This window comes from Diaporthe citri, assembly GCF_014595645.1.
Source record: "Diaporthe citri strain NFHF-8-4 chromosome Unknown scaffold_1, whole genome shotgun sequence".
Classification (NCBI taxonomy): domain Eukaryota; kingdom Fungi; phylum Ascomycota; class Sordariomycetes; order Diaporthales; family Diaporthaceae; genus Diaporthe; species Diaporthe citri.
The window spans coordinates 1,895,855-1,908,875 of NW_025064846.1; the positions used below are offsets into that span (position 1 = coordinate 1,895,855).

A 13,021-nucleotide genomic window follows, 5' to 3' on the forward strand; every position below is an offset into this window, starting at 1 on the left:
TTTATCATACCTTAAATAACCTTAATAATAACTTTTAAATTTAATAACTATAACTAAAAGAATTAAATTAATGTTTATTCTTATTAATAATATATTTACTTATATCTTATTATATAAATAAATATAAAAAAAGGAATTAATTTGCCTTTTAATAGCTAAGTTATAAAAGTAACCTTTAACTTCTTTATTTTCCCTTAACACCATTTATTTCCCTTTCTTATTACTCCCTTTTCTAAATTAAATATATCTTTATTATTACTTTATTAAAATAATAAGAAATAATAATAATATGGTAAATATAATAAGCAATACTGCCGGCTAAAATAATTTATTAATATTAATTATAATGAATTATATTCCTATACCTAAAAATATTATTAAGACATTTAATCCTTTAATATAAATAAATTCCTTAAGATTTCTTAATAATAAATAATACTTAAATATTTATATTTAAGGCTAAATCTAAGCTATAATATATATATTAAATAATAAGGTATATAAAGCGTTTATTAAGGACTTTTATAGCTAAACTAAGCTAATATTTATATAAGTTAATAAAGACTTGCTATGTATTATTAAAAAAACTCTTTAAATTAAGGGTATTTATACTTAAGGAGCAAATACCTTAAGGAAACTAATATATATCCTTAAAGCACTAAATTATTTTAAATAATTAATAAATTAAAAGCAAAAATACCGCATTATATCTAAGATTAATTAAATTTAAAGCTATAATTTAAGTACTTATATTATTTTTAACTTTAATTATATCTTAATAAAAGCTAAGGAACTACTTAATAATAATAATTTTCCTAATTCTAAACTATTTAAATTACCTAGCTTATTTAGCAATAATAATAAAGGTAATAATAGCTTTTTAAAACCTCTTAATTTATTAAGAAAAGGCAATAACCTTCCTTTAACTAATAACTTTTATATAATATATAATTATTATATTTTTTTATTTTTAATAAAAATAAAGAACTTTTTACTTAATTTAAATATAATAGCTAACTTAAGTAAATATTATTATAAAGATAAAATATTTATTAAAAAATTATATAATATTTTTAATAATAAGATTTCCTTTTTTATAAGGCTTATAGCAACTTATAAATTTAGCTTTAATAATTTAAAGCAGCTCTTTTATATATGCTTAAAAAATTAATAAAAATGTATTATACTTAAGTTATTAATTAAAAGAATTTATTTACTTAAGTATATAAGAAACTTAAGAATTAATTTAATATAAATAATAATTATTATAATTATTTTATAAATTAAAATACTTTAACTTTCTTTATTCTTTAATAAAGAAACTTAAATAAAAGCTATATAAATATTCTTTAAATACTTATTAATAAAATGCAGCTATATTATAAAGTATTTAGGTATATTACTTATAAAAATGGCTCTTTGCAAAATATAATTTTATAAGAGGTATAAGGCATTCCTAAATTCCATTATATTATCTTAATAGCATTAATGAATATTAAGCAACTTTACTTTATTTTATAATAATATATTAAGGCATTAAAAGCTTAAAACCTTATATTGCAATATTTAATTGCAAAAGATAATTAATAAGCTTATAAATAAGGTTATATTAATAGTTATAATAATTAAAATGATAATAATTTAGTTATTATAAATATTAAAAAGCAATATTATTTTAATAAGTAGTATAATAATAATAATTAACGCTTAAGATACTCTTAACCTTTTTTTAAAAGTAATGGCTTTTAATTAAATTTCCATTTAAGCTAGCTTTATTAATTTAAAGGTGGTAGTTATAATAAAGGACTTTATAAAGGTAGTTATAATGGTGGATATTAATTTAGTAAAGATAATAATAGTAATATATAATGTAGGAAGAAGAAGTGTTTTATGTGTTATAAAAAGGGATGTTAATTAATAAATTACTTACTTAAAGATTAATAGCATATTAAAGCTATATATATTTATATATATAAGGATATTAAATAATAAATTAATAATAATGAATTTAATATATTTCTTATTAGCTTTAAAGGTCTTAACTTTAAAGTTATTATAATGCTAATAACTTTAATTGTTGGTAATGGTGAAAAGGGGTGTATTTATTATACCTTTTTAATAAATTAAGCCTTCTTTTATAACTTCTTTAATGGCATAAGCGGCTTTAATATTTGCATTAATTTTAAAGATTATTTATTAATAAAGATATTTATTATTTAAGATTAATACTTTTATTAATAATATTAAGGCATTATGCTAAATATAAATATAATAATGTTTTTAATAATTAAATATAAGTAATTCCAAGCTTTGCAATATTAAGTATTTTTTATATATTTAAACATTATATAAGTTAATAAAACATAAATATAATTTAGCTTAAGCTTATTTATTAAATTACTTAATATAATATAAGTTAATATTTTAATAAGATTATTAATATTTTATATTATAAATAAGCTTATTCCCTTTTTTTTTATATTTAAGATATAAATAAGAACTTTCTCTTTTTTTAAAATATTATTAATAAGGTAGTTTAATAAAAAGATAGGTATTTAAAGAAAACCTTCCTAGTTATTTAAAAGTAGGGATACTTATGAATTTTCTTTAACATAAAAAGTAATAATATATTAATAATGTTTTTAATAAAAATAAAGCTTTAGCAACTTTATTATAAGTTTAAATATTCTTTAATTAACTATTTTTTATGCCTTTTTATTAATATTAATTATAATAATATCAATCCTTTTATTTTAAAAGCAATTTTTAAATTTTATTATTATTATTAACTTTATTTTATAGCATTATAATATTTTAAGTTTAACTTTTAAAATAATATTAACTTTAATTATAAGATTATTATAAATATTATATATTTACTTACTTTACTTATTTTATAAGTTATTAATTTAATAACTTTTTTTTAAGCTAAATGTTTTTTAATTTCTTTTTTTATAAAGAATATATAAAAGGTTATTTAATAATGCTAGATAAATACCTATTTAAAACCTTTAAATTATATTATTTATAATGCTAAAATTAACTTTGCCTTAGTAAAATTTTAAAGTGTTGCATAAATTATGGGTATTACTTATAAGCAAGTATTAATAAAGGTATATTAATTTATTAATAAAGTTAAAAGGTATTATGCTTTGCTTTAATAAGCTTTTAATATCCTTTATATTAAACTTTTAAGGATTTATATTAAGGAAGCTATTTTATAAATGGTTATTAAGGCAATAAATAATATAGTTAGCCTTAACGATATTATTCCAATATTCCTTATCTTTAGTGTATATTTAAGACTTATAAAAAACTTTATATTAACTCCCTTAACTTTTAAAAAAGCAGCAGCTATTTAAAAAGTTATAAAAGAGTTATGCAAGGTTTATGCTAAATAATAAGTTAATATAGCTTTAAATACTTGCAATAACTTAAATATTATAAAAGTATTAAGTTTTTTATTATAAAGTAATATATAAGTATGGCGAGAAAAGCATAATTAATAAGGATTATATAAGTTGCTTAATATTAATAAATATAACCTTATATTAAATCTTTTAAATAACTTAATAAGTTTTTAATTAATATTAATTTAATTATATTATTAAGATAAGAATGGTAAAGATAATATTTAATTAGTTTTTAACTTAAATAATGCTTTTAATAAGCTTATTTAATTTAAATTAAATCTAGTTTATTACGGTTTAAGCTTTGCTCATTATAATTAATTAGTGGGCTTTAGCTTTATAAGAATAGGCTTTAGCATAAATATAAACGGGGAGTAAACCTTTTCCTTTGTACTTTAAATATAAACCCTATTTAAATACCTTACGGCAAACAACCCAAGGCTAGCCCATAATACAGTCCTAGCAATACTAAAATCGCTATAACCTTAATAATATAAATAGCTTAAGGGATTAAAGAATAAGTTAAAAGAAATATATTTTACTTAGCAAAAAGTTGAAAATTATAATCTCTTTTTAAAGCTTTAATATAATAACGTAATTAATACCTTAAGTAACTTATTTAAGAAGTTTAATTATAAGAAGATTATAAAGTTAATTAATAATAACATCTTTTACTTTAAATGTTTTAATCTTAAGATATATAAAGGTATTTAGCTTTTTAAGTTATATATTATTTATAAAATTAAGAATAAAATTAAAAAGCTATATAAGAAATTATAACTTATTATTATTAAGTATAGTAATAAGGATAAGCATAACATTTTTATATAATCTTTAATTATTTAAAGAGCTAATTAAAGGCTTTTAATTATTTTAGCCTTATTTTTTTTAACATAAGGCTTTTAATTAAAGCTTTAAAATATTATTTAAGCATATTTTTAATTAAAGTTTAAGCTTAAGCAATTTATTTTATATTACTTACCCCTTAAAATTTAAAATAAATACCCTTTTAAAATTATTATATAAGTTATTAAACCGCTATATAATATTATTAAATTTAATATATATTAATAAGTAACTTATTATAAATTCTATTATAATGATTTAAATATAGTTATCTTTATATATAACCTATATTTTTTAATTATAAATTAAGAAAAGAATATATTTATTATTATTGCTATATAAATTAATAATACATTATTCCTTAATACTTCGGCATTTTTAAAGCTAAAAGAATAAAAGATTAAGGAGGTAAATATTTAATATAAGTTAAAAAAGATATTTACCCTTAATAAGTTACTTATTTTTAATAATATAACTATAAATATTTTTAATAAAGGCACTTTATATTTTTATTAAAAGAGCTAAGGTAAAAAGATTATGCTTATTAATAATAAGGTTAATAATTATACTTAATAATATATAAAGTAATATATATAAGGAGCATACCTTGCTTTTATTTATTAACCTAAGGTAACGTTTAACTTATTAATGGCAGCTTAAATTTAAAAGCCTTTTTATAAGGATTATAATAAGCTAAATCATTAACTATAATAATAAGTTAATAACTTAAAACATAAACTTTAATATATACCCTTAAATTTATTTTAAGCTAAATTAATAATCTTTATTAATAGCTTATTTACTAATAATAAAAACCTTAGCTTATAAATTAACTTTATTATTATACTTATAAATAAAATATAAACTTAATAAGCTTTTAAGTAAAATATTAAAGGTAATATTATTTATTAATCCTTAATAAAGTATTAAAGAGTAACTTAAAGCGTTTTAGCTTTAGAAATTTATAATATAATTAATGGCTTTAATATAGCTATAATATTAACGGCTATTTTACGCTAAATTATTATATATTGAAGCATTATAATAATTCCTTTTATAATATACATTAATTTATACTTTTTATATAAGTATTTAGTTAAGCTTAGCATAATAAAAGAAAAGCGCTTTATAATTAATGTTATAATTCTTTAGTAGTTATATAAGAAGCGTAAGATTTTTAAGATTTATTAAATCGCTGGAAATTGCAACCTAGTTAACGCCTTTATAAAGAATGCCCTTAATGGCACTCTTTAGCGCTTTATAAGTATAAATAATATTATAATTAAGGTATAAGGTTATATAGATTATGGTTAAGAAGATAAGGTAATTATTTAAATATAATAAAAAGTTAAGAAAATTATAATGCATTAAGGCTTAAACTTAAATTGCTAAAGTATAATTTAATAATTTATTAATAAACCGCGTTAATATAACTTTAAATGTTATTATTATATTATATATTATAGGGTTATTATATTAATATTAACGTAATTAACTTAAATATATATATTATATAATTATAAAAATAAAAAGATTATTAAAGGTTTTTAATAAGGGATAATAAAATAACTTCTTTAATTAAAGGTAATATATAATAAAAGTGCAAAAGTTTAATTTATATTTATTAATTACTTATAAATTACCTTATAATATAATATAATTAACTAACTTTAAATTATATCTTTTTTAAGCGCAAACTTTATATTTAAGATTTTTATAATAATGCTTATATATTAAGGGTTTAAGTAATAAGGGTTATTATTATCTTATAAATACTTAAGTTATTAATTTATATTTAATAAGCATCCTTAGTTAAATTTCGTAATTTAATACTTATATATTAAAATTAAAAGTATTGCTATTTATTAACTTAATTAATAATCTTTATTTTATACTTTACTTTTTCTTTATTTAAATACCTTATTTATTAATCTTTATAACTTATTAACTTTATTTACTTAACCCTTATTTTAATAACCCATTTTTTAATCACACTTCTTAATTTCTTTATTTAATAAACAGCATTAAATATAGCAAAGCTTAAGCTAAGCTAAATTAAGAAATTTTAATTATTTAAAGATTAAATAATTATATTAACAGTTTAAGGGTTTGGTTTAGTTTTTATTTAACTTAAGCGCTATAAGTAATAAAAGCATAAGTTTATAAAATGCATTGCAAATAAAACGTTTATATAGCAATTATAACCTTTTAAGCTTTTTAATTTTATATAATTAAAATATTTTAATATATATATATACTTAATTAACTTCTTCTTATTAATTACATATTTTAATAAACTAATTAACCTTTAACCCCTTAATAACAACCCAAGCCTTTTTATATACCTGCCTTTTATAATAATATAGCGTAGTAAAATAATAGCATACTTGCAATTTAACTTATATATATAATTAATTAATTACTTCTTAATCTTAAGTTTAATTTAACTTAATACTTTTCTTTTTTTTACACTTTTTAAAAGTAGTATATACTTATAAAATAAAGATTGCTAATGTAGAAATAATAAGTATTGTTTATATAAAGGACTATTTAGAATTAAGTAGCTTTAACCCATTAAGATGCCCGATAGGTAGCAGCCTTAGCGCTGCATATTAAATAGCTAGCATAATCAGGCCTTCTGCCTTCCTCCCTTTCATAGTTAAGAATAATCAACCATTACACTAACTAAACGTCGTATTGCAATATGTGACCCAGCCAATAATAATTAAAATAAAAGCAAAAAAAGCAATATTAATAAAAAAAAAAGAGTATAGCAATAAGATTATTTATAATAAGTTTTTTAATAATAAGTAAGTTAATAAAAAAAAGTGTTATTTAAATAATTAAAAGGGATAAATAATAATTTATTATAAGAAATATACTTAATTTTCTTAATTAACTTTTTAACCGCTTAAATAAAGCCTTTTTTTTATATATAATTACTTTAATTACCTTTTTATTAATTATATTACCCTTTTTTTTATAAATAATAATAATTAAGCCTTTAAAACTTATTAAAAAACGCCTTAAACTTACTCTTTATTATTAATATATTATTAATTAATGTTAAAGGGCTTTTCGCTTATTTAAAATTATAATTATTATTTTGCGCTAGCGCTAATAATAATAGCAGCTCTTCTTCTTTATTATTGCTCTTAAAAAGCTTAAAAAAGTCTTCTTTTTCCTTTAAATATAGCTTTATAAGCCTTTTAATTAATTTAATATTATTTAAGCCCTTTTTATTAAACTAAATATCTTCCTTTAAGTATAAGTCTTAAAAATTAATGCCCTTATGCTTTATTACCTTTTATAACTTTATTAATTACTTTTTCTTTATTAATATATAAAAATGCTTTTATAAGGCCTTAAATATAAAATCTTTATTAAGGGCCTTTTAATTACTAAGTATTTATAATAATAATAATAAAAGCATAAGTAATTAATAATAATATATAAGGTTGCTTAAGTAAAAAGCTTTTATTATTAATAATGCTAGCAGCCTTTTAAAGCTTATTAATAAATATATTAATAAAGATATTAATAATAGCAATAATAATATTGCTAAGTACTTATATATAAAGCTAAGGGTATAAAGATTAATTAATGAATTAATTATTATATTAATGCTACTTTCCCTTTGCTTATTATCCTTTTTAAGCTTTTTTCGCTTATATATAAGGTTAATATTATTTTTACTAAGTTTCTTATTACTTTTATTAACTTTAATAATATTTATTTATTTAATAAAAAGCTTTTTTAAAGGCGCTTAAATAATAGCCTTATTATTAATTATTGCTTATATTTATATTATTAAATTAATATTAATAATATTTATATATATATATTATCCTTTTTAATATAACATTATTATTATAAAGAGTTCCCCTTATTATAATAATAATAATTAACCTTATAATAAGTACCCTTAAAGCATTATTATATTTATATTAACTTTTTATAAGCCTTAAAGCTAAGTAATTAATTATCATTCCTTGTTATTATTATATAAATAGTAATTAATCCTTCTTAAGGGCCTTTAAATAATAATAACCTTTTTATTAAAGGAATACTTGCTAAGCGTTTAACTATTAATAAATTATTTACTAAGCTAAGCATTAACCTTGCTAATAAAAAAGGCCTAAAAACCTTAATACTTAATTATTACCTTAGCATTATAATACTTTAAAACGTTATTTACATTATTAAAAGTATTACCTTATAAGTATATATAATTATAAAATAATAAAAACCCTTGCTTAAAGAAAGCATTCTTATAATTTAATTATTAAAAAGTTTTCCCTTTAAATGCCTTTTAATCCTTTTTATTATACTTAACTAAATTAAAAATGTTTTTATTTATAGCTAATAACTTACCTTAAATAAAACTTATAATAGCTTAATTATTATATTCTTTATATTAATAAGCTTAGCCTTAATTTAATTCTTTATCTTTAAGAGAAAATTATTTAGCAAAAGATTAATATTAAAAGCTTTATATTTATTATTAATAAACTTAAAGCTATATTGCTTTATTAATAATATAAAAATAAGTTATATATTAATAACTTTTATTTATAATATAAGAAATGCTTTCTTAAGTAACTTTCTTAGCAAGGAATAGCTTTTTAACTTCTTAATATCGCTACCTTTAACATTACTAGCTAATAATAATAGTTTAAGTATACTTAATATTTTTTAATTAGCATTATTACCCTTAGCTTTATTTAGGCTAATTAAAGCGTTATTTTCATTAAGGATAGCTTTAAAAATAACCTTTTTAGCATTTTTAATAATATATTAAGCAGTATATTAAGTAGCTATTTATTTATCTCCAAAGGTTTTTAATTAAGCTATTAGCTTTTTTTTTATAATAATAGCAGCTTTTACCTTTATTATTAGCTTTTTTATACGTAATAACGCTATTAATTAATTAATATAATGCTTATTAATAAAGTAAATAATTTAGCATTATAAATAAGTATATAATTGCAATAACTAGGCTTTTGCTTCTTAAGGGCTATTAAAATAAGTTTGCTGTTAATTTAAGTGCATTATAATTATCTTAAGCTAAGGTTAATAAAGCGTATGTTTTCTTATGTAATAAGCTTAAATTAATTGCATTACTCTTAATTATTTTAAAGATATATATAAAATAAGGTCTTAATAACCTCTCTTTTGTTAAATTAGGTATATAGTGATGGCGAGAAGGTTGTTCTTGAGAATATTGGTATGTATTCCGCGTTCATAGCAAACTTTTGATGCGGGGGGGGACAGCTGACCAAAGAGACAGGGGGGGCTGCGTTTCGTTTGGGACAGACAGTGGCACTTACATACTCTCATATGCAATCAAACGTATTAAAATGGCGCTAGTGGTCTGCATTTAACACCTCGCACCTTTTTTATACGCACTTTTTAATTTAGCTTTAATCTATTTAAAATGTATATAAGAAGAAAGCTGGAATTCCTTTCATTTTATGTCTACCCAAACGATGTCTCTTCATTTCATTCACTGTTCATGTCCAGTACTCGATAACTCTAGACCGTCGAGGCCGAACTTCACTACATCACTTTCGCGAAGAGAGCCACGGAGGGCGAACGACGAGGTTGTTTCTAATGTCTCCGAACCTGCGGTGGTGGCTCATGGTTCGGCCCGAACAGGTCTTGGCACTAAGGCGTGTAAGTCCTCACTCGATCGTAAGCCCGAATTGACTGGCTACTTTCTCACCGGCCCGATCTGGCTGTCTGGATTCTGCTGAATTATGGAAAATTGGTCTAATTTCTCAAGAATGATTTATAATGAATGGGCAGACAGGTGTAGACTCGTGACAGCCTCGAAGAACGTGCCCTAGAAAATCCACCTCTGGCGCTGCCTCTGCTCTGCATGATCCACCGTTTCCTTTTCCTTTTTGGTAACCATTAATTCGGCCAACCTTTACGAAGTCATTCATCATGGACCGCCTTGGTGCTCTTGAGCTTGCGGCCTTGACTGGAGAATCTAAGCAGCTATACGAGGACATAAAAAACTATTTCGAAGGCAATGTCAAGTATGGAATGCCCTCCCTCGGAAGAGTCACTACTGACACCCCGATAGCTACACATACAGACTATGCAATGGACAAATGGTTGGACCAGTAAGTCTTTTGTCTGGAGCTCGGGCACAGCCCAACTCTGACTCGAGTCTCCCAGTTCGGCATTGAATTACATACACCAGGGGCTGGATACGCCTGGCTCAAGATGACCAAGTCCCTGGCCGAGATCACAGAGCTTCCGCCACTGGCCCGTGAGGTCGCCATCCTTCGTAACTGGGAACCACGAAGCGGCTGCCTACGAAATCTATGCCCATTCGGCGGTGTCCAAGCTTAGTTCCGAGGACTTGAAGACTATCTCTGATGGTCGATGCCCGGACCACCTCGATGAAAAATGCCGCGCCGCGTTCGATCTCGCCACGGAGCTTTGCAAGCCCGGGCGTCTGTCTGATAAGGCGTGGGAGAAAGCTATTGGCTCACTGGGGAAAATGGCGGCAGTTGCTGTTGTGCACTATGTTGGGTTTTATAAGTATGTTGCAACCATACTAAACGGGTTTGATGCAAAGGTTCCGGAGGATCCTTGATTTGGCGTCGTAAAGTGTTCTTAGATCAACGAAAACTTTATGTTTCACAATTTGATGTTTCTCTGCACTTCTGCTATGAAGTCTTAGTAAGCATGTAATAGCAAATCTTAAAAGATAAAAGAAAACAAGCTGATCTGAGCGTTGGTGACAAGGAAATTGGTTTCTCTCTCATCAGACACGGAGGATGGGAATATGACGCGCCCGCCTCGTTCGGATCAGAAGAAGAAGAAAATTGAGCGAATGTGAACTTGAACACTTTGGGGGATTTTGTTCGGCTCGCGAAGTTGGTCATTCAGCGAACGCCAAGTTCGAATCTCTAAAGCCCACTGTCTAATGAGAACAGAAACCGGCTGATACGGGCGAATATCTCCTCTCGCGTCCGCGGGAAGATCCGTGGCATTTCGCATCGGCCCGAACGAGACAGACTAGGTCAAGCACCACCATGATTCGTTAGTTCCCGTGTGTTCGGCGCGATGCTTACTAGTCGAAGTGCCTAGGCTAAACCTTGGGAGGTTGATCGTCGACTGGATCCAACGGTCACGCACTTTGCTTCATCGGCCCGAACGCAGTATCTCGCGCTTGGTCAGCTCGAGCAGCCGAACAACACCAACCTCGCGAGTCGGACTTCGCATCAATACCATCAACGTGCTGTCAAACATTATGAAAATGGACACGCTAGGTGGATATGAGGAGCCAGAGATGGCCACCTCTCTGGAATACTCACATCATCATTCACCACAGAAAACAAAGAACAACCTCGGACAGCGCAAGCTTCTTGACTCAAGAAGACCAGCCTCATTGAGTCAACTCATAATTTTATAAATTACACCGCAGCAATCTCTAAGTCCCGTATCAGTTTGTCATCATGCCGGAGACATACGCCCCAACAACCCTGGGCCTCTTCTCCCTGTCCCAAGACCCCAACTTCCACTATGAGACTCTCCGCTCGATCGGCCTGGCCCGCTACATGGGCGGCGACATTGGCGAGCAGCTCAACCTGATCCCTAAGATTAAGCCTGGAGACCTCGAGTCCTGGTACCGCGAGTGGCGCGCCCTCGCGGGCCGGGTGCTGGCCCAGATCGACGAGGACAACCTCGATAAGCACTCTAGCGTCACCATCCGGGACGTCTACTTCCGCGCCAGCCACTCCGTCTTCGTGTCTGACTTCTTCCTGCACGGCAACGTCGAGGACCCGCGCCTCAGGGAGAACTACAGCCTTTGGAGGAAATACTACGATCTTGCCAATGCCCGCCTCGACATCCCCGGCGAGCACGTCCTGCTCGACACCCCCTCCGGCTTCAAGGTCCCGCTGATCATCTACCGCGCCGCCAGGGCCTCCGCCGATACGCCCAGGCCGACCCTGCTCGTCGGGGGCGGCTTCGACAGCAACTACGAGGAGTGCATGCACTGCTTCGGGGTTCCGGCTTTGGAGAGAGGATACAACGTGATCCTGTACGAGGGCCCGGGTCAGCCCACACTCCTCCACACCCAGAAGGTCGGCTTCATTCATGACTGGGAGAAGGTCGTCACCCCGATCATGGACTACCTCTTCGAGCACCAGAAGGATACCACCGCATTCATCGATCCCAACAAGGTCGGCCTGATCGGCTTGAGTCTCGGCGGATTCCTGAGTCTTCGCGCGGCAGCCTTCGAGCCCCGCCTCGCCGCCGTGATCGCCATCGACGGCGTGTACAGCTTCCTCGAGTGCGGCCTCGGCGCGGCGCCCGACCTCGCCGGTCCGTGGGAAAAGGGTGACGCCGAAGCCTTCAACGCCGCCTTCGAGACCCTCGGCCCTGACGTCTCCACTAACCGCCGCTGGTTCCACGACCACGTGAAGTTTTCGTTCCAGGAGAAGGACCCGTGGACGCTGTTCCAGACCGTCGCCAAGATGGACCTGGCCGGTGGCGTCGCGCAGAAGATCAAGATGCCTGCCTTCATCGGCGAGGCAGAGGGCGACCTCTTCTTCGGCGACCAGCCCCAGCGCGTGGCCAGGGAAATCGGGCCCAACGCGACACTGGTCAAGTTCGGCAACGACCAGGCGGCCTCTGCGCATGTGCAAAGTGGCGCAAATGCGTATCTCAACGCGAAGATTGGAGATTGGTTTGCGGGCATCGTTGGGTTCTGAGGGCGGGGATTGTCTTGCTCATATCGTGTT

General features: G+C 27.3%; 2 protein-coding genes across 2 annotated transcripts; both read left to right on the top strand.

The window, feature by feature from the left end:
* Positions 1 to 10,205: 10,205 nt before the first annotated feature.
* On the top strand, positions 10,206 to 10,619 carry INS49_000493 (uncharacterized protein; the record flags this gene model as incomplete). The annotated part of the gene is made up of 3 exons (XM_043161330.1): positions 10,206 to 10,300; positions 10,348 to 10,387; positions 10,443 to 10,619. The coding sequence occupies 3 exons, from the start codon at positions 10,206 to 10,208 to the stop codon at positions 10,617 to 10,619; spliced, it is 312 nt and encodes a 103-aa protein (XP_043029836.1).
* Positions 10,620 to 11,731: 1,112 nt separating this feature from the next.
* INS49_000494 (uncharacterized protein) lies at positions 11,732 to 12,991 on the top strand (the record flags this gene model as incomplete). The annotated part of the gene is made up of 1 exon (XM_043161331.1): positions 11,732 to 12,991. One exon carries the CDS (start codon positions 11,732 to 11,734, stop codon positions 12,989 to 12,991), a length of 1,260 nt encoding a protein of 419 aa, XP_043029837.1.
* Between the last annotated feature and the right edge of the window lie 30 nt (positions 12,992 to 13,021).